Genomic DNA, 21,934 nt, shown 5'->3' with positions numbered 1-21,934 from the left:
CTTAAATGTGCTTATTTTTGATTTACGTTTTCTATAAGTCATTAAAGGCTCTTTTTTTAAAATTCAGGGTTTGTAAAAAGTGCTTGATTTTAAAAAGAGATTTTTACTTTGTCGTGTCGATTTTCCTCATAAATGACAAAAAATGCATGATTTTCTCAATTTTCTCTGCAATATTTATCAGAAACTAGTTATTTTATCATGATTATGTAAAAGTTTTTGAATTTTATTGATTTTATGTTTATAAATCTAAGAACTTCAAGCGATGGAAAAAATTATTTTTTATTATTGCACACTTTCTAATTATGAATTTTTTTTTTGAGAAGTGATAAAAAATATTTCAGCGCTTAAAAACTACTTAAAATGCTTATTTTTTGTTAAAAAAGTCTGGAAACGCACCCTGTATAATTTAATGCAATGTTAAAATTGTTCTTTTTTTTTTGTTTATTTTTTCATCCAAATTTCTTGAATTTTAAAATGAAGTATTTTATGGAGCAATACAAAGTAAACTAAGTTTATTCCGTAAAGTAGGTAGCAAAATATTTGTAGGGGTCTGAACGAAATACATCCCACCTCTCCTAAAAATTGAATACCAGGGGTAACTTAATATCCACAGATCCAGTTTTCCATTATTAGCTCACAATCTTAATGTTTTTAAGATCAGGTCTTAAATAGTGCATATAATATTTTAAGATAGAAAATCGGGTACAAGAAGACTACAAACTTTAAAATATGGTTTCAATGAATTGGCTAAGAAAAAAAGTTTGAGCCCTGTGCATTGTATGTAATATAAAGCGGACTGTAATGGTTTGATTAAACAAAACTTAATAAAACAAATGAGCTATATACACGAAGAAAATTATTATGACTGCTACAATAGCAGTAAACAAGGAAAAGTAGCTCATGAGAAAGCTGACAAGTGAACTTCCTTGTTCGAAGTTCTGGTGTAAAAGAAAGCTTGCTTCTCTGACAGAGATGCAAAGTGGAGTGGTGGGTGCGATAAGGGTGAAACGCATAGGCGTATATTTTTGATATCTAACAAGCCCCTTCATCTAACCCTTTGACTCAATCCATTTTTATATAGTTTTTTTCTGTGGCTCTAATTACTAGCAAAACTATATTTTGGTGTTTTTTAATTATATAAAACAGCCTATGAGTTATTAAAAAAATCTGTTATTAATCGGAATTATATTTGAATTAAAATATGAAATCCAAAAAGTAGTAGTTTGAAATTTTTTTTCATTCCCATTTAAAAATTTGTCAATAATTGATTTTGTAAATTGAAGAATTTTTAATGATTGATAACTGTTTCTCTCAGATCTAAATCAGTGCAAATTCGAAAATTTTTTGTTTGGATGTGAGGCAGGTTTGAAAGATTTTACCTTTAACACAGAAAAAGAGACTGGTGTTTCATGCTGTATTTCATGATCATAAATTATTAAAGTATTAAATACAATATTTTTTTCTTATTTTGATCTAAATCAATCAATACAAAATAATGAAAAAAGTATGAAAAATATGTTTGATAAAAAATCTGCATCAAAGGGTTAACTTTCTTTTTTTTTTTTTCTTTTTCATAGTTTTAATTGATTTTGTTTCTGTTTCCATTCAAGTTTAGCAGTTAACCACCTTTTTGTTTGAATGTTTAAAAAATTTTATTTTCAATTGTATTCTTATCTTTATTCAACACTTTACTTTCTCTCTCCCTCTCTCTCTTACTATATATATGTAATACATATTTTGTATCCTTACAAAAATAGTTGAATCATATTTTTTTTTCTTCTTTTTTTATTGCAGTATGTGGAAAAGTTAGAAAAAATTCTTAGATTTGTAATAAAAGAGAAATCTTTAACGTTGGAAGATTTAGATGACATTTGGGCTGCTCAATCTGGTAAACATGAGGCTATTGTGAAAAATGTTCATGATTTGTTGGCCAAACTTGCATGGGATTTCACACCTGAACAGCTTGACCACCTATTTGAATGTTTCCAAGTATGTATCACTTGTGTTGAATACTTTTGTTAGATGGTTCTGTTGGAGATGTTGTGGTTTATAAGTCTACCAATTAATAACTGAATAAACTCAAAAGTTGATTTATTAGTTAGCTTCCAACTGGTCCAACTTAAAATGCATTTCTTGTTTTGCATAATTTTAATATTGGATGATAATTTTTTTTAAAATTTTATTTATTTATCTTGCAGACAAGTTGGACAAATGCTAGCAAAAAACAAAGGGAAAAGTTGCTTGAACTAATCAGACGGCTAGCTGAAGATGATAAAGATGGTGTCATGGCTCATAAAGTAATTTTCATTTGTTTGTGTTAGTTTTTGGTTACCTCTATCATCAATTACTGTTTTACAAGACGTTTTTAGTTCGATTACAAGATCAGGTTTCCACAAAGAAGTTACTGCACTGTAGCCAATATTCAATTTTATTAATTAAGCAGAATTACTGTTTGTTGAATTTTAAGCTATTTTTGAACAAGTACCATAACAGTTAAATATTATGTTTAATTTTGTCACGAAAGAAATTTTATTAAGAGTAAAATAATTGTATCATATCTTGTTTTATATATTTTAAAATGTGTTGTAAATTTTCCTTAGAAAGTATCTGAAAAAAATATTTTCTTCCTGCATTTTACATTGGAATGTATATCTCCTAACCTAGCGCTACATATTAATACTCGTTGATGATTTGTTGAATATGAAACTCCAGCCTCTTTTAAACGTCATATTTTAACTCACTGCAGAAATATCTTGGAAACTTCATTCCTTGATTTTCATGGTACTGTTTAGAGGAAACAATGAATCTCCAATTCTCGTTTTTAAATCTTCTTGAGGCAAGTCTATTCTGATTCCTCTAATTTAGTGGTAGGCCCTTGTAAAGAAAATCTGTTTTCTGAAACTTAATTTAATGTTTTTGAAATGAAACATTATAATTTTATGTGACGAATTTAACTTGCTTTGACTAAATAAATAAAAAATTGTATTTATTCGCCTGGGAAAGGCTTAGAAATATTCAATTCTTTATTTGTTATTGCTATGCATATACATCTAAAGTGCTATAGATTTGAATTTAACTAATAATAAATGCTATTTAAAAGAGTACAAAATAAATGTTTATTTTTGTTTTAAGGTATTGAATTTGCTTTGGAGTTTGGCTCATAGTAATGATGTGCCAACTGATATCATGGACCAGGCTCTCACTGCTCATGTAAAAATCCTGGATTATAGCTGCTCTCAGGTGATTCAATTCTTTTATTTTAGTGAAATTGAGGCTTATTTTGATAATGTTTAAAGAAGGAATATTCATATATTAGCAAAAACCTGAAGAATTCTTTTAACAAACTTGAAAACAATCAATCTTAACATTCGCAGTAATAAATAGCGAGTGAAATTCAAAGTAAATGTAGCATCATATAGAATTATTTCTTATTAAAATGGGAAATGGTACTTTACATTAAGGTATGGCTTAGAAGTGGAAGAGGAAAGAAAACCAAATGTGTGTAAAAAGGAAAAGAAAAACCACAATTGTCTATTGTTAGTGAAGATGTTTGCTCAAAAAAGTTCTTTGTTTTTATAAAAAAAAATTTCATCCTTTCTGTGTCTGTAATTTTTAAATATTTTTTAACACAGAAAGATTATGAGAAACTTTAAATAGCTTTTAGTTTAAGTCAGAGTATTAGTAGAGTTAATAGAAATCAGGATGTTTAAATTGTACTTATTTTACTTAAAATATGCTTTTGACTTAAAAACCTTTCTTAAAAAAATTAGGAATTGCATGCTTTTAGAGAATGTTAAATTGTTTGCTTATTTTAAATGCCTTAAAATGCCATCCTTTTAACGAAATGCTGTACTAAAGACAAGATAATTCTAATAACTAATATGGTAATAATAATGTATTGAATCTGAATTATTAATATATATTTGTTAAATAAGTGAAAAATACATTTAATTTAAAATATTTAATAAAAAAAAATTATTATCATCATTTTTCTCCTTGCCAGATAATAATTTGGCTTAAATAAATTTCACGTGATTATTGAAATTTAATAAAAAGTATTAGATACTTAAATTATACTGTACTGTATATTGCTATATTGTCTAGATTTATTTCATTAGTGTATTTTATTTTTTGCAGAATTTTAATTAAACATTATTATTTAAATCTTAATTTATCTAAAATATTAAACATAAACAGAGTAAATTTTTCAATATTTTTATTATTTCACTTGTTATTTACAGTATTTTTACTACCTCTAAAAGCCCAAGCTGTCATTTTTTTTCTCAAAAAAGTGAGAGAGAAAATTTTAGTCATCGATATAATTTTTTAAACACATATTTGAAACAGTGGTTTCTCTTTTTCATAACTCGTGTAGCAAATCATTCAATTTTCTTTGTAGTGGTCTTTCAACATTAACCCTTCTGAATTTTTAAATTATGTAAAAAAAAATTCTTTTTAATCTTTAGAAAAATTACTCTTAATAATCTTTTTTTTTTTCCAAGAAACTATACATAATGAAAAATATTCTATCTTTGTTATACTAAGAAATAATTCTTAGATACAGTAGCAAACATAATTGAATCTAACCCATTTTTAAAAATAAGCTAATTTGAAATAGTACATTTTTTTAATATTTAATATTCCCACCTTTCAAATTCAAAACTAATTTTAATTTATCTCAGCATAGATTCTACTAGTTTTTTACAATCATCAATAGCTTTTTCACCCCTTTACAATTCTTTCATTAAGTTTCTTCCATTTTGTCCAGTTTCTCTTCGTTTTCTCCATTTTCGTCTGTTATTTTGGAATAAATAAATTTTTTCCTGGATAAAATGTCAATCCTGATTCATATTTAAGACTCTCCTTTTTGTTGTTTACAGGATAGAGATTCTCAAAAAACTCATTGGTTGGATCGATGTGTTGAGGAACTTAAGAATGACAAATGGGTTCTTCCTGCCCTGAAACAAATCAGAGAAATCTGTAATCTTTATTCAGAAGCACCTCCCAATTTTAATCATGCACAGAGATCTCCTCACATGCTCTATCGACATGAAGTGATCAATAGGTTGCAGCAGCACCACTCTCTTGTCATCCTAGTGGCAGACAATCTCACAACGTACATGAAACGTGCACATCTGATAGCAAAAGGTAAACAAACATTCTTTCAGTTGGTTTTACATTAAATAATGCTTTTTGCTTGAATAATATCCAACAGATTTATTTATTTGATTATCGCTACTGTTAGGTCAAATTTTAGCCAGTGAAAATGGGACGAAATATTAGCATGACTAAAAGCCACTGTTTTCGGAAAAGAAACTATTTTATCAATATTTTTTATTACCAAGAACTTTAGTGATGGAAAAAATATGTTATGGCACATCCCTTGGAAGAAAAAAAACATGCTGGTTATGTTAGCACAATTTTAACCAAACTTTAATTATACAAATAAGAATGTTTCTTATCAGTTTTAAGAGGACACCATACCACGGGGGAAAAATTTCGCCACAAATTCTCTTTGTCCTTTATTACTACTTTAAAGTTTAAGTGCATGAAAAGTTAGTTCAGACAAACCTAGAGTAAGCCATGGAGTTTAATTTACTGAAAAGAAATTTTAAAAAAGAGAATAAACTATGTTATGATAGCTTAGGATTATGCAATAGGTAATTTCTCTTTTGATAATTTGTTTGTATTTTAATATTTTAAGTAGTTTTTTTTTTCAGTAATTGAAACTTCATGACTTACTCTAGATTTGCTTTACTTAAAGTTACTTTTTCTTTCTTTTAAATTAGTAATAAAGGAGAAAGATAATTTGAAATGAAAATTTTCTTCCACAGTATGGAGTCCTCCTAACAGCTGGAGGAGAGAATTAAAATTCTGATTATCAAATTTCATTGTTGCTTTTTTTATGCTGTTAGATCAGTCTTAGCTGAAAGCCTTAATAGTTCAAATATAACTATTTTTTTATTTGAAATTCTTTATTTTATCTATCAAATACTCATGAATATGAATATTAATAGATGGTTAAAAAAGTAGAAAATCCATATTTTTAACCAGAACTTCTTTTAGTAAAAAAAAAAAAATCCATAAGTTTGGAAATTCTGGCTCCCAAGGACTTCTAGTTTCCAATCTCTAGTGAAATCACTGGTGTATGATCTAATTTAATATTTGTAAGTTTACTCCAATGCTCTATTGTTTGGGCTCTTAAAAATACACAAAAATTTAGAACTACTCATTGATTTTAAGGATTTTTATTAAGTTGGATAAAATATCCAGCAGAAAGTTTGAAAGAGCAGAAAACGCAGGCAAAGGCCTTAGTTTTAATTATAATTTTATTTTTTGAATTTTCTTAATTTTCTTAGCAAAGAATGTTTTTTTTATTTTTTTTTTATATATATAATCCTAAAAGTTTTATTCTAGGAGAATTTTTGTTGTTGTCGTTTTTGTGAATGTTAATTATTCGTAAAAGTATAACTTTTTAATTTGTGTATGTGTGATTTTAGAAAATATATCCCAAAAACGTAAAATTGTAATTTCTTTTTTAAACATTTTAAAGCCTTAAATTTGAGCATATCATAAACATAGAAAAAATTTTATTGATGTTCATTTAGTTGAGTATTTAGATGTTCATGTGGGAAAAATATTGTAATTATTTTAAATTTCTAATTGTCTTTGCTTTATAGTTTAGGCATTTCATATGGCATTTTAGGCATTTCATTGATTTCAAGAAAGAAAGAAAAAATGCATGTGAGGATATTTTAAAAAATTGGGCAGTAATATACCAAATTTATATTAGTGTAGAATTGTTATCTTTTTTCTAACATTTTACTTCGACTTTTTTTTTTAGATTTCAATAGTTTATATTCCTTTAACCTTCATAACAATGAGACAATACAGCCTTTTTAAAAATCACATTTCTTTTCAGTTTAACTAAAATAAAGAACTTTAGATAGTCTGCTCTGACATTAGTGGAAAAAAATTATTCTCACAAGAGTTTTCTTTAAATTTTTCTTATAAATTTGATTTAATTTTAATTAAGAAAGAGAATAAAAAAGTTTGTACAAAACCCATTGTAGATAGTGTTATGACGAATAAAAGTATTTATAACTTGTTAACTATTTTAATATTTATGGCATGGTATCTGTTTTATTGCCTTACTACCACTCATTCAGCCAATTGAAGCATTCCCTTTTAACAACACACCTGGGAATGTATCCTCTATAGTTTTCAGCAAAGAAGAAAACAAAAACGTTTTTATTGATTTCAATTAAAAATATTAATAATGTTAAGGACCCAGATATTGGTGTATCTATAGACTATCATGATTTTGAAAAGTGAACAATCTGAAGAAAGTTTTTGAAAAACAAGTTTTTAATCTTTATGATTAAGATTTAATTGACAAGCATTTTAAATAAGAACCATATATTTTACAGTTAAAAGTGCTGTTTAAATTATTTACAAGAATAGTGTTTGTAGCTATCCTGATAAAAATAATTCTGTCCTTAACTTCACTCAAAGTCTTCATTATTTAAAAATGTATAGCAATTATGTTGTTTGCACTTTGTTTTCAGATCGTAGTGAATCCTTTTAGTGATTATTATTTTCTTATTTTTATAAGTTGTGAAAATAATAAATTAATTTAATTATCATTTTTTTTCTCAATTTTGTTGTTGTTGTAAAAGTGTAACTTTAATACATTTTGAATCTCTGTTGTTTTAGAATGCTCATTAAGCATACTATACTTATAATTTTAGGATACATCCACTCATTACTCAATGTTCAGTCTTACAAACCTGTTTCGAATTTTCAGTCATCATATGAAAAAAGAACTTAAAATTTTTGCTATCAAATTATTTTTCTTAATTTATTCCATTGCTTTTTTAGAAGTGGCCTTAAAGATACATTTATTAATATTTTTAAATTGCAAGTTATTTCTTATACTTTACCGTTTATTGCTAAGTCGAAAATACTTTTAAAGTGTCCTTTTACATTGATCAATTGTTTAATCTCATGACACACTAAAATGCATTTTTAAAATTAATCATACATTTTTCTATTTATGTCTTGAGAGAATGCACTGTTTCTGATTTTAAATATTTATTGCAGAACATCCTGAATTAGATCCCAATTCAGTTTCACCAGATAGCCGGTTTAGTCATGTCCAGCAAGTTCAAGAACGTTTGAATTTTTTAAGGTAATTTTTTTTAAATTTATTTTATAGGTAAAAGATATTTCTGTTTCTTACTCATTAAAATTTAAAAAACTTTTCATTTTACTTTTTTAGGTTTTTACTTNTTTTTTTTTTTTTTTTTTTTTTTTTTTTTTTTTTTTTTTTTTTTTTTTTTTTTTTTATAGGTAAAAAATATTTCTGTTTCTTACTCATTAAAATTGAAAAAACTTTTTCATTTTACTTTTTTAGGTTTTTACTTAAAGACGGGCAGTTGTGGCTTTGTGCTCCTCAAGCAAAGCAGGTTAGTTTTATATGTAATAGCTATGTAACAAATTAAATTTTATCTCATTCTATTAATGTCAGTTTTATATCTTAATAGCTATGTAATGAAGCTATGTAACAAATTAAATTTTAATTTATCATTCTGCTCATGTTAATTAAAATTCTAAAAAAGTGAAAACTAGTAAAATGTTTATTAAAAAATAAATATTCAACATATTTTCCAATTTTCATATCTGCCTTAGAGTAACTTTGTTTTGAAGTATGATGAGCTACACTTATTATTTAGTTAGAAAAAACTGTAGAGTTCAGAGAAAAATTGTAGAGAAATCATTAACTCTTATAATTTATATTAAGGAGTCAATCTATCTTACTAGAAATTGCTTCCAATCATTAAAAAATAAAATTGGATCTTTTTGTTCATATAAATAAAAATATTTTTTACAATTTCATATGAAACATTTTATTTAAATTCTGAAGAAACATCAAAATTAGCTTTGCTAAAAATTAAAATAAACCTATATTGCCCAAACGCAGTCAAAATGGCTGGATTGTGAAAAAATAACTAATGTGTAAAGAAATTTGTTTAAAATTAATTTTTAATTTTTTTTAAATATTATTTACAGTTATATAACAAGTTATTAGTAAATATTACCTCTTAAAAAAATATATGTTTTTCAAAAAGTCTCAAAATTCTAATATATTGTGTCATTATATGCATTATTGTTTTTATAATTGAAATTAAAAAGCCGTCAAAATTACTTCCTTGGACAATCTAGTGTTAAGTTAACTGAAAGTGTAGTATATGTTTACATTAGCTTTACATGTTATGGTATGGAAAATAATTATTTATAGTTTTTTGTCAAAAAGTCAGACTACTTGTTGCAATGGAAAGTTGATGGTCAGAGTAAATTTGGTTTACTCAAAAATGTTATCTATGAGAATAATGCATCAGGTTCACCGCATCTGGATTGTGGTTCTCTTAAATTTCTAACATTCAAATTCACCATTTTGTCCTCCTGAATTTATGAAAATTATTTTGATAATTAAAATGATACTGCAATTACTATGCTGTATACTGTTTATGTTATGCATTTACTGTTTTTATGACAATTTGAATTTATCTGAAGTTTAAAAAAATTGTAGTTGGAGTTCTTACAAATTTGCTTAAATTTTTACTTATTAATTTTAATAACCTTTTTATTGTTTTAGATTTGGTCCTGTCTTGCTGAAAATGCAGTTTATGTCACAGACCGTGAAGCGTGTTTCAAATGGTTTTCAAAGGTATTGATTTTGTGTAATTAAATAATAATTTTTAGTTCATTAGAACTAAAGATTATTGTTGTTTGTTTAAAAGGTTATGTTTGAGAGAACATATTAATCTTATTTAAAAGGGCTGTTTCCCAAAAAGATATTCATTATATTTCATGTAGTTCATGTTTGTCATTGCCAAAACTAGTTTCTGGTTCTATGGAAATTCCCTTAACTGTGCAGCAAATTTGAAAGATATTATGGTTCAATTTAACAATGTATTAACATTTCAGCAAATTTGAACCATATTATAGTTCAACTAAACTCTATAAAGATTGCTGCAATTTTGAATTATGTTATGGTTCAACTTAACACCATATTAAGTTTGCTGCAAATTTGAACATTATCATGGTTTAATTTAACACAATATTAAGCATTACAGCGATTTGAAAGAGATTATGGTTCACCTTAACGCCATATCAAGATTGCGGCATCTTTTGGTTCAATTTAACGCCATATGAAAGTTATATGTTTTATTATTGAATCTAGACTTTATTTTGGTTGTACATTTTATTTGACTGGGATACAATTGTATACCTGATTTCTTGTGTATTAGTTCCTAACTCACTAACTCAATGAAATTTGCATTTGAACATTTTAATCTAATCTAATTCGTTTGCTCTGAGAGACAAATGTCCTCCTTGCATTTTAAGAAATTATAAATCATAGTGATAAATGACTTATAGTTATAATCAAATTTTTTTAAAAAAACTTTTCTTTGGTGTTATTTCCAGATAGATACAGTGCAAGTTTATGCAATTTCCATTAGATGATAGCTCGAAATATCGTATTGAAATAATTCTAATATCTTAATTATCATAGTTATTAAAGTAAAGTATCTAAAAATTCTGACTGTATCTAGTGTATATATTATATACTTTTCAGTAAAGTGATGTTAAAAACAAACATTTTTTTAGCTCATGGGTGAAGAGCCAGATCTTGATCCAGACATTAACAGAGATTTCTTTGAAGGAATTGTTCTACAGTTGGATCCTTGCTTATTAACAGAAAGTGGGATAAAGTAAGTAATTTTTTTTAAAGAAATTTTTGATTTCTTAGTGAAAGTGAAATTTTTTGAGTTATGAGATAATATGAAAATGTGTAGAATCTTATGAATGTGTTATAATCTTATTATATCTTAATTGTATTATATTTTTTCATTCATTTATTAGGTGTTTTGACCGTTTCTTCAAAGCTGTAAATTCCAAAGAAAGCAAACTTATAGCTAAAAGGAGGGCATTTTTAATGAATGACTTAGAGCTTTTAGGTTTAGATTACTTGTGGAGAGTAAGTTCTATTTTTAATTTCTTCATTTTATCCTCTAAGCATTTTGATTTGGCAAAATTGTGCAGAAATTTTCCTTTCATGAACTACTTTTTCATTGAATAATGTATGAGAAACTGGTCTTTTGATGCAGGAAAGGTTCTAGCTGTTTTTCTTTAAAGAAAAAATTTATAAGAACTTATAAAGTGTTAGTTTTGGTTATTATTAAGTAACTTAAGTTGGCAAAAGTTATAGTTCAAACTAAGCATCTTTTTACCCTTAAGAAGCTGATTTAGTTTGTTATATCCTATGCATAAGTCAGAATTAAAATTATAGTAGTAAAGTTTAGTTGTTTTGAAGTACATGATCATTAAGCTAGAAAAAGTTGGTGTTTTTTAGACTGAGAAATTTTCCATAACAAATTCTGTTTCACATCCTTTGGTTTTTTAAAATTTAAAAGCAAAATGATTTCAGACAAGCCTTCAGTAAGCCATGAAGTTTCAAAAGCTTTAAAAGAAAATTATCATAAAGCAAACAAACTATTAGAGGATTACTTTCCCGCTAAGTTTTTTTAAATTGTATATGATAATAATTATAATGTTAATGCCATAATTTGTTTACATTTTTATTTTTTGGAAGAAAAAAACTTTTTGATCATTTAAAATGTGGCTTACTCTAGATTGATCTGAACTCCTTTTTTCTATACTTTAAATTTTAAATATGTTAATGAAATGCTGTGAAGAGTGTCTCTGCACTGTTACAACCTCTGAAGAAATATTGTACTTATACGTTACAATATTTCTTTAAGTAAATTATTATTATTAGAGTGTATTTTATTTGATATTAAAGATAACGTCTGGATTGTGACTTATAAATGAATTGTCTTTTAAAAGATATTCATTTAAAAAAAATAAAAGAAAGGAAATAAACTACTTAAGGTCCACTCTATGGCTGGAGAATAATTATTAAAAAAAATAATAAGAAAAAAACTCTCAGATTACCGAAATCACAACTGTATTGCTAATTAAATTTAACTGATTCCTCTTCTGTCCTTATAGGTTGTGTTGTGTGGGAGTGAAGATGTTGCAAACAGAGCCATAGAACTATTAAAAGAAACTTACACTAATTTAGGACCTCGTTTACAAGCTAGTCAAATGGATATCCATGAAGATTTTGTGCAATCCTGCATGGACAGGTTAAAAGCTGCTTTTGACACAATATCAGTTCTCGAAAGAGATAAAGACAGTTTTAATAGACTGAGACAAGAAACAACCAGAATGGTACGTGTGTTAAAAGTCCTGAGAGAGTATGTTGGCCAGTGTGATGGTGATTATGGAGAAGAAAGATCCATTTTACCAATGGCAAGGTAACATCAGTAGATTTTAAAAATTATAATATTTTATCATACCTGCTTCCTGTTTTTTTAACACTAAACATACTGGCACTTAATATATACCCAGGGCTGATTGTGCTCCGGAAAAAATCCGGATTTCCGGATTTTTCGCTAACAGTTATCCGTAAGTTTCCGGAGATCGAAGGTCCAGACGTTTAAAAAAATCATTGATCACAGAAGTTTCCGGCAATCAAATTTTCAAAGGTTGAACATAAAAAAACAGTTTATTTTATTTGTTTGTAAGGGAGAGCCAGAGAGATATTTTATAAGCTTATATTCATGATTAATATTCATTTTTTATCAGTAAATAGTTGTTATAATCATAAACTCAAGAAAGAAAGAAAGACATATATGTAAATTGTAATTACTTCTCCAGGTCATCACAGGTATGTGTAAAATTTGAAATATATTTTAAGTTAACTAAGAAATATTGAGAAAAGGGAAGAAAAAAAACCTTGTTTAAATTTTTTTCAATTTAAACTTTTTTTTTCTTTATCTTTTTTTTTTACTCGAGAAATTTTCCGGAATTTTGACTTAGGCCCACAATCACCCCTGTATACCTATTTCTACCATAGCCGGTCAAATGACCGGACTTTATGTTTCTTGATTGAATGTATGAAATATGGATGTTAGGAAGGAAATAAACTTTAAAAAAATTATAATTAAACAAAGTTGTGTATTGCCAATTTTCATGTATTACAAGCACAAAGAATAAGAATTTTTTACATAAACAGGGTGTTTGTATTGTACATTTTCCACAAACATATTTTTTTCTAATTATTATTATTTCTATAATTCTTATAATTATAAGAATATATAAGAATTATAGNGGATGTTAGGCTATGGACTAAAAATACTTTATTATAATTAAACAAAGTTGTGTATTGCCAATTTTCATGTATTACAAGCACAAAGAATAGGAATTTTTTACATAAACAGGGTGTTTGTATTGTACATTTTCCACAAACATATTTTTTTCTAATTATTATTATTTCTATAATTCTTATAATTATAAGAATATATAAGGATTATAATTATTCTTATAATTAATATTATTTCTTCTAAGAACTTGTGCTCTCTTGATTGTTTCGACATTTTTCTGTGTAAAAACTAACAGTTTGAAATGAAGTAAAGCTATCAAAATAAAATATAAACTACTTACCAAAACGACGCCCGGTGGCTGAGCAGTAGCGCTTCGCGCTGTCGTGCCGCAGGTCCCTGGCTCTATCCTCGGGCCGGGCAAGGTTGACTCAGCCTTTCATCCCTTCAGTGGGTCGATAAATGAGTACCAAACATGCTTGGGAACTAAACACTGGAGGTTCCGCGTTCAGCTGACCACCTGACCGAAACATATGCCCCTGCACTCCAGAGCCCAAGGTCAAGAAAACTGAGATGGGCACAGTAGGCCTTGGCCCTTAAGGGCTGTCGCACCGCTGAGTTTTTACTTACCAAAACATTTGGTTTTTGTCCCTTTTTCTTGCACAAAAATGCCAATCTAAAATTTTAGGTACTTTCTTTAAATTTGAATTCACAGTTATTCTGATTGAACTAGCTATGCAACAGTCTTTGCAGAAATGTGCAACAAATCGAATGCAATACATTGAGTCGATTTGAACACGCATTACATCTTAATTTCTGATCTGATAATCTTATAAAGCAATAAGTTGTTCTCCCGGTCAAATAACCGGTTGTGGTAGAAATAGGAATATGACAAGTATTATTCTCGAAACAAACAAAATAATAATAGAATTTTAACTGTAAATAGTTGTTAGAAAAAGTTATAAAGTCAAATGTGGTAAAAATGTCCTGGTTGTTAGAGCACTGGGCCTACGTCCAAGAGTTAATGGGTTCGATCTCCGCGGGCTGAAGACTCACGTGTAATAAATGGTGTCTGATGCACGTTAAATCTGTCGCGTCACAAAGTCCTCCAGCTTCACATAACAAACCATACCTCTGCGGGTTCTGATCGAGGAGTTTCCTTGCCTTCTCGATTGGTTCAAAATTACAAGACTATGGAGCTGAACATTGGTTGTAAACCCAAAATTGGGTCGGCTGTTCAACGACAGATATAAAATAAAATCTTGTTTACAAAACATGTTCTATATGATGTTCACCATTGTCTGTTATTATCTAGTAGTGCGAAATCACATATTCAATTGTTGTACAGTATAACACTATATATTGCGGGGAATGCTTTGAATGTTATAGTGTGCTATGCTAAACTTAAATTCAGAGACAGACGTTATGTATTATGGTGGATAAAAACTTGGGAGTACTCCCTTATCCATAAGGATTCAAGTCTGGAGACCTTAAGAAGCCATGAAATGTGTTATCTGGTAAATTTTTTTTAAAAGTCAATTTTGAATAGTAATGTGTACAATATTTTGCATTATTCTAACAAATGTAATTTTACATAGCAAAATATGAAATTTCAGTGAAATCGGTCAAATAGTTCCAAAGATATTGAATTTCAAAAAAGTCAGATGCTTAAAATTCAAATTGAGTCCTAGAATATTAAAATATGATCATTAAATCAAAAGTATTCAAGGTCCTAAGGAGTGGTCTTTTTTTTTTTTTTTCTTTTCCCTTTCCGCTCTGTGCAGATCTTGAAGTATATTGCAATCTAATTTATGGATTTTCATACTTAAGGGCAAGCAGAATAATTTTTAATTAATTTAAAAAAACTAACAACTTGCAGAATTTGCTAAATCATATTGTGAGCCTCGTGATATTGTATAAAGAAACTAAAATGATTTTGTATTGATCCGTTTTAATATTTCTTAACTTATGTTTTATTTGTATCTTATTTGTAACAATATTTGTTCATAACTGATATACTGTGTTCCTGGATATTTTATGTTTAGAGTAATTGCTCTGACAATTTGATTTAAGAAATTTTATATAAACCTTACTCTGTGAGATAAAATTACCAAAAAAAGTTAACTTAAACAGGGTGCATAGCATTTTTAAAAAGTGCTTAAAGGTGCTTATTTTCGAGTTTCGTTTTTTAAAAGCCCTTAAAGGTGCTTTTTTATTGGGTGTTTGTAAAAAGTGCTTAATTTTCCCTTTTCGAAAATTAAATTTGTTTTCTTTACCACATCAATTTTGGCCACGTATTATGCAGAAGAGTGATTTTCACATTGTTCTTATGAAAGTGCCAATCATTATACATGTTTGATTAAATGCTTGCTGGTCTGCATGTGCATATACTGAACTGGATTCAGTGGGAATTATTCTTGCTCTATCACGTGCAACTCAGCTGCATTTTGCAAGAGGTTCTTAATTTCAGACTTCATTTTCCTCCCTCTGAAACCAAACCGAAAAGTCTCTATCTTTTTATGGTGGCTAATGCAATCAAGAAAAAGAGTTATTTGTCAGAAACTATATAGTTATTTTATCATGATTATGTCCTTGAAAATTATTTTGCATTTTGTTAATGTATGTAGTGTTTAAAAGTATTTTTAAGTGCTTGAAAGGTGCTTAATTTTGTACAAAGATTTTACTATGCACCATGTTGAAAGTGTTTTTTAAAACTAAAGTTTAAAGCTCTAATGTAGATAAATTGAGTTCTTGTATTTTTAATTGATGAGATCCATGTTTCTCAATAGGGCACACAGAGGCAAACAGTTAACACTAACAATAAGGTTTTCCAATCAAGGACGTAGCTTTGAAGACAATACCGAAGTGTGGACACATTCAAACGACACATTAGGTGCAGTACGTCGCCAAATTTTAACTAGGTAATTTATTATAATTACTGTGTTTAGTTTAAATACATTTAAAGATAAAATCAAATCTTTAAAATGTTATTTACTATAATGAATAACTAAAGTGAAAGTAAATGTTTATTTTTCATGTTAGTTTACTTTCATTGTCTTCATTCTGGTATTTGTTAATATTTCTTTTTGTTTTGTAGGGTCAAAGCAAATAATGTAAATATGAAAGTAGATTTATTTGTCAATGGTGAATTGCTTGATCCTGCTGACGATAAGAAATTAGTTTCTCAATTACCTCTCAGGGACAAAATGGTAATTATGAAGGATTTCTGTTTAACATTTTTATTCAACTTTGTATCTGTTTTCCCATTTTTGTCATTTTGTGCTTATATTAAGATGCTTCTTTACTCCTAACCATATTTAATTGCCAGAGGATTAGTAACAGAAGAGAAAGATTTTAAATATTTTTATAATTAACTTAATTTTTACACTTAAATTGAGGTTGGATATTTAATTTTACATAGCCGTATGCTTTGAAACTTAAAAAACACATGACAAAATTATATTAATACAATTTTGCAATAAGTGTTTTTATAAGGAGTTTATACATTTGTCAGTTTTTGTGTTATGAGTGTCAAGATGATTTTTCAGCATCATTTAAATCAGTTTTCGTCATTTTCAACTATAAGGAAAGTTAAATTTAAAAATCTAAAAACATATAAATGCTCAAAATGAAATTGCCTATGAAAATAAGTAGTCATTATGAAATTTGAAATACAAATATTCTCAAATTTACATTTTTGAGAAAAAATGAAAAGAATTACTATATGATATCAAGTGTTGCTTCTCCTAATCAATTAAAGTGACCTTCATTTTTGTCCTATTTCTAAAGGTATAATGTTGAAGTCTTATCAAAAGTTAGTTAAAAACATAGAGAAAATGAAAATTTTAAGATTTAACGTTAAGGGCAAGAAGGCAAAAAAGATGTCTTAGAAGGCAAAGAAGGGTATTCTAGAGCAAAAACAAACTTCTAAAAAATTATTGCACTTGCATCCAAGTTTCAGAAATGCATTTTTGTAAAAGGAAACATTTAAATTAATTCCGTCTATTTTATGTGGTATTTTCTATTAAAACTTATAAATGACTAAAGCAAATAACAATCTGAATAAAGCACAAATGAAATTACATAAACAGATATACTATAGTTTTCATACTGCAGACATACTGCATTCTTCAAATTGTTTTTTCTTTAGTCAACATGACAAAATATATCCTATCCTTTGTTGAAACTAATTACTGTTTTCTGTAGGTAATTTTGTAATAATATTTGAAATTGAACTGAATTTTTTGCGATTTAAGATATTTATTGTGAAATAAGGCTTATCCATTTTCCTTTGTCAGGTGATATCTGCAAAGTTGTGCCAGATTGGAACAAACATGCCCTCTTCTCCTGATTCAAGTTCAGATAGTTCAACTGGCTCCCCTCAACACCCCTTTGAAGGACCTAATGCTGAGGCAGAAAATTGTCTTCCCGGTGTTGTAAGTGTTAACTACTTTTTTTCATTCAAAATTTGTTTGATAGGAAGAGAAAATACTTCCACATAATAGAAAAATAAACGTGTCAACTTTAAGAGTCTATGTTTAACAGTAAACATGTCTATAAACAGCCTCACAAGAGGAAAAATTTTCGAAATGAAATTATAATTTTTTATAGCTTTTATTTTTCCATTTTATATATTTTTTTTATATGGTTTTAAATTTTTGTTTCAATTTTTCTCTTTTCGTTTCTCAATCAATTCATTTCAATTTCTCTCTTTGTCTAATGACTTTTTACTATGCTTATAAGTCCCCTGGGTATTTATGTAACTTGTAGAAATAGTTAGCAGTTTTTTCTTTTAAATTTTAGCACTTAATACTTTATTGAATTTTGCTGCCTTGGCAGCTTTCACCAAAAAAAATATATATTGAGTTAGGATGAATTTTAAAAAAATCGTTGTAAAATAATATTAATGCGCAATTTTATTTACTATAAATATTTTTGAATTGCTCTGAAAGTGTTATTACATTGGGTAAGCTCTGTTAACCAAAGCCAAGGCAGCCTGTTACATGTCTCTTCCTTTTTTGAGTTATAAACATTTTCTTGCATGATGTCTTTTTTGTTGGGCTAATGTAGAGTTATTCAAACACAGTGTTGAAGAAGCAGCAATAAAAACATTTTTGTTGCAGTTGAACCCGATAATCTATGCGGGAATTTAGTTAAATTACCTTACTTATGCACTTTTCAGAATATAAAGGAAACTAGTGAATTAGTATTTAAAATCTATTGACTGATTATGACTGAAAATAATAGCTTGTAATTTCAATCATTTAAGGTGGCTTACTAAAAAATTATTCAGTATTTTGTTATAAGTTTTACCAATTTTACTGAGGTTTTTATTTTCAGTTTTGATACTAAAATTTTTCATATTAAATTTCAAAAAAATTTTCATAATTAAGTGAGTATATTAATTAAATGCAAATATGATTTAATTTAACATGTTTACTTACATACTATTTGACATTTATTCTTGATGCAAAAAATTTTATTGCTTTTTCTCTTGTTAGTTGATGTCTCAGCAACAGCAATATGCTCAGTTTCTATTTCAACTTGCTGATTTAGGGAGCTCTTTGAATGTTCCTGCTTTAAGAGATGAGGCCCACGCTGTTCTAAAATTGATGCCTCCTGGTAAGAAACACAAACATTTTATAATAATTTTAGCTTTTTTTCTACATAGCTTGTCTTTATTATATAAACAATGATTTTTTTCCCCTTCTTAGACAATTATACTCTAGAGAGATTAAAAAAGATATGCCAAGAAAATGCAAGTCTAGGGGATAGATCTACCCTCGAAAGTATTTTCTATGCACCATCTCCTTCTCAAGTACTTTATACTCTAGAGGTTGGTTCTTATTATATTTAAATCGATAATGTTGGATTTTTTTCAAATTTTTAAAAAAAAAAACTTTCCATTGGAGGATTCCAATCCTTAGGGAAAATGTATTTATCTTTGCCCATTCTTCCTGTTTTGCAGATTTTACTTTTCCAATCTTCTAAGTTTTACTTTTCTCCTGTTTCCTTGTCAAGCTATAAATTTTACCTGGTTTTTTTTTTTTTTTAAATTTATTTATTTATTTACCATAACTATTTTTAGATATGGTTTTAAATTGGTTCAAAAGATAAAAACTTGTAGTAAAATTATTTTGTCATCAGAGAAGTTATTTCTAAGATTATTATATTCTATAAATCTATTTCAATGTAAGAGTGCAATGTGGGCATTGTTGCCAATATTTTTAAGCTTCTGAGCTACTGTACTATTTTTAAATCCAACAGTGAACTCTCAGCCAAAGTAACTTTAAAAAATGCTACATTTGGTTTATTAGTTCAGCAGAGGAATAAAGTCTAGCTCAAGTCTTTGGGAAGCTCTTTTCACTACTATAACTATGAAAAAGTTATGAAGTCATTATACGTCATTTGGGCTTTAGAGTGATCAATCAGATTATAGATTTCCAAAGTTATTAAACTTTTTAAAAACTACTAATTGGGTAAGATTTTTCCACCTTGATAAAAATCATTAAAATCAATGAATAATTCTAAATTTTTGAAAATATTTATGAGCTCAGACAATGTCGCGTTGGAGTTATATCTTAAATATTATAAAATTAGATCACTAATGTTTCTCATTTTCACAAAATTATCTTTTTTGGCATTTACATTTTGCGCCATTTTCATAATTAGTAAACAAGACTCTTGTTAATTAGGCCAAACTTTATCTATCAATCAAGATCTGCATTTGCTAATTGATAACAGTCATGAATGATTGTTATAAACTTGCAGCAGTTATAAAAATATTATATTATTTTCTAAAAAGAGTTATTTCAGGTAACTATATAGCCTTTTTAAAAAAAAACCTTGACAAGATCTACTGAAAATATCGCAGGGAGCTACAAGTTGCTCGCAATTGACAGTTTGGCGATTAGGTACTGCTCTAGAGCATTGAGAGTATCTCTGGAGATCTAGTCAAGAAATAAAAAAAATACAAATTAAACTTTATACTTTTAGAGTTGCACTGAACTGTAAACTTAGGTATGTTTTGATCACTTTTACGATTTTTGTTAAAGTTTAATATTTAAAAGAAAAAAGGTACTTTTCAGTGAACCGGGAGCCGGGCGCAGGAGTAAAGTCTCCTAAAAAATGTTGACCTCTTCCAACATTTTATTTATTTTTTACTATTTTTTTTTATATTAACACTGAACTAAACAGAATTTACAAAAAATTAAGTAAAATAATAAAAGTTTTCTGTTGTGCTTAGGTTCTCATTTAATCTATTACTTCTAATGAATGATCTGAAACTGAATTTTTGCTTTGTAGGTTGTATATACATTGCTGATGCCAGCTCATAATCCAATGTCTGAAGATGCTCAAAAATTTCAGTACAACTTTGTTTGTAGTGGTGGTGTGCCTGTTTCATTAGGCATGCTTACAAAAAATAATTTTTTAGAAGGTGCTGATGTACCTACTAAAAGGTACATATTTTTTAAATTATTTAAAGTGTAAATTGTGTCAAAATATAATTAAACATATTTGCCACTATTGAATGCTTGAATAAAAATGTTAAACAAAGAGTGAAAATAAAAATTATAAAAGTACTTGATTGTAAATTTTTAAAAAAAATTAAGATAGTTCTACGAAGTACATGTGCCATAGCTGTAATAAACTTTCTAATTCCAAATAAACTTTCACTTGGCTCATTAGACTAAAATTGAAAAAATTTTGTTGCCGTCATATCAGATTTTCATGAAAAATTATTGCACAAAAGTTCTTGATGGAAAAAAGCTAAAATAAATTTTTCTGAAGTTTTAAACCAAAACTACAGTTAATGGATTATTTTGAAATTTGGCTCAATTTAAAGAAAAAAAGTAACAACAGATATTGTTAAATATATCTTTTGAATTTATGAGCCAATTTTCTTAATCTTGGTTTCATTTTAAAGAAAAAAGTCAACACTATGTATATAAACTATTAAAATGTTAAAAATATTTATATAATTTTTAAAAAAATTTTTTTGATATAATTTTTGAAGGGGAGTTCTTAGACGAAAAAAATAATCTTTTACCACCTCAGTTATTAAAAAAAAAAAATTTTTTTTAGTCATGTTTGAAAATTATTTGAATCGTGTCAAGTTTGAAAATGAGGCACTAATTGTAGTTTGGGTCCGAAAACGCTGAAAAAAATCATTTAGGGTGTTTTTTATTGAGAATTTTTCGACAATTTTTTTAATGAAAATCTGTGACATAACTGCACCGACTATGGGTCGATTTGGCTTGGAATGGGCCACTTGTTAAAATTTATAATTTGGAGGTGAGTAATAGTGTAGTCTTATTAATAATAAATATATTTTACAGTCTTCAATTGTTAAAATTTTTTATCTTCAATTAAGTTAAAGCTAAAGCATTAATTTTATTGCAATGGCTCAGTTTTTTCAATATTCAATACAAACATTGACTAGTACAAACTTTGGTTTCTTTATTGTTGCATGGGACAAGTGGTTTACATCTAGTTGTCTAAATGAAAAAACCAAATTCCATTTTCTACTTACAAATGATCCTGTACATAGAAAGTCATAGTAAATAGTCATAGAAGTACATAGTACATATCTTATCTGTCTGGAATTTGGAGAAAAGTGACCCTTTGTACCAGTTTTCTGATGAAGAATGTGAAGATTTTGCCCAAAGCAATGTTTTATTTTTTTTAAAAAAAGGTGAACA

At 27.4% G+C, this 21,934-nt stretch overlaps 1 protein-coding gene across 19 annotated transcripts in view; it reads left to right on the top strand.

The window, feature by feature from the left end:
* Positions 1-21,934, top strand: part of LOC107451471 (ubiquitin carboxyl-terminal hydrolase-like faf) — a 94,144-nt gene that overhangs the window by 13,648 nt on the left and 58,562 nt on the right. For all 19 annotated transcript variants that reach the window (XR_011636091.1, XM_071177176.1, XM_071177159.1 and 16 more), the window contains 16 exons: positions 1,795-1,989; positions 2,199-2,297; positions 3,133-3,240; positions 4,881-5,148; positions 8,104-8,191; positions 8,417-8,468; positions 9,659-9,730; positions 10,675-10,778; positions 10,930-11,044; positions 12,079-12,386; positions 16,022-16,153; positions 16,330-16,441; positions 17,531-17,668; positions 18,734-18,854; positions 18,947-19,068; positions 20,538-20,692. Coding sequence is in view for 18 of the 19 variants with exons in the window: in XM_071177176.1 (XP_071033277.1) it covers positions 1,795-1,989; positions 2,199-2,297; positions 3,133-3,240; positions 4,881-5,148; positions 8,104-8,191; positions 8,417-8,468; positions 9,659-9,730; positions 10,675-10,778; positions 10,930-11,044; positions 12,079-12,386; positions 16,022-16,153; positions 16,330-16,441; positions 17,531-17,668; positions 18,734-18,854; positions 18,947-19,068; positions 20,538-20,692 (2,189 nt within the window). In the remaining variant the exon portion in view is untranslated. The remainder of the gene's footprint in view (positions 1-1,794; positions 1,990-2,198; positions 2,298-3,132; positions 3,241-4,880; positions 5,149-8,103; positions 8,192-8,416; positions 8,469-9,658; positions 9,731-10,674; positions 10,779-10,929; positions 11,045-12,078; positions 12,387-16,021; positions 16,154-16,329; positions 16,442-17,530; positions 17,669-18,733; positions 18,855-18,946; positions 19,069-20,537; positions 20,693-21,934) is intronic.

This window comes from Parasteatoda tepidariorum, chromosome 1 (assembly GCF_043381705.1).
Source record: "Parasteatoda tepidariorum isolate YZ-2023 chromosome 1, CAS_Ptep_4.0, whole genome shotgun sequence".
NCBI lineage: Eukaryota > Metazoa > Arthropoda > Arachnida > Araneae > Theridiidae > Parasteatoda > Parasteatoda tepidariorum.
The sequence above is the reverse complement of the archived record's forward strand: the minus strand, read 5'-3'. Positions and strand labels throughout refer to the sequence as shown.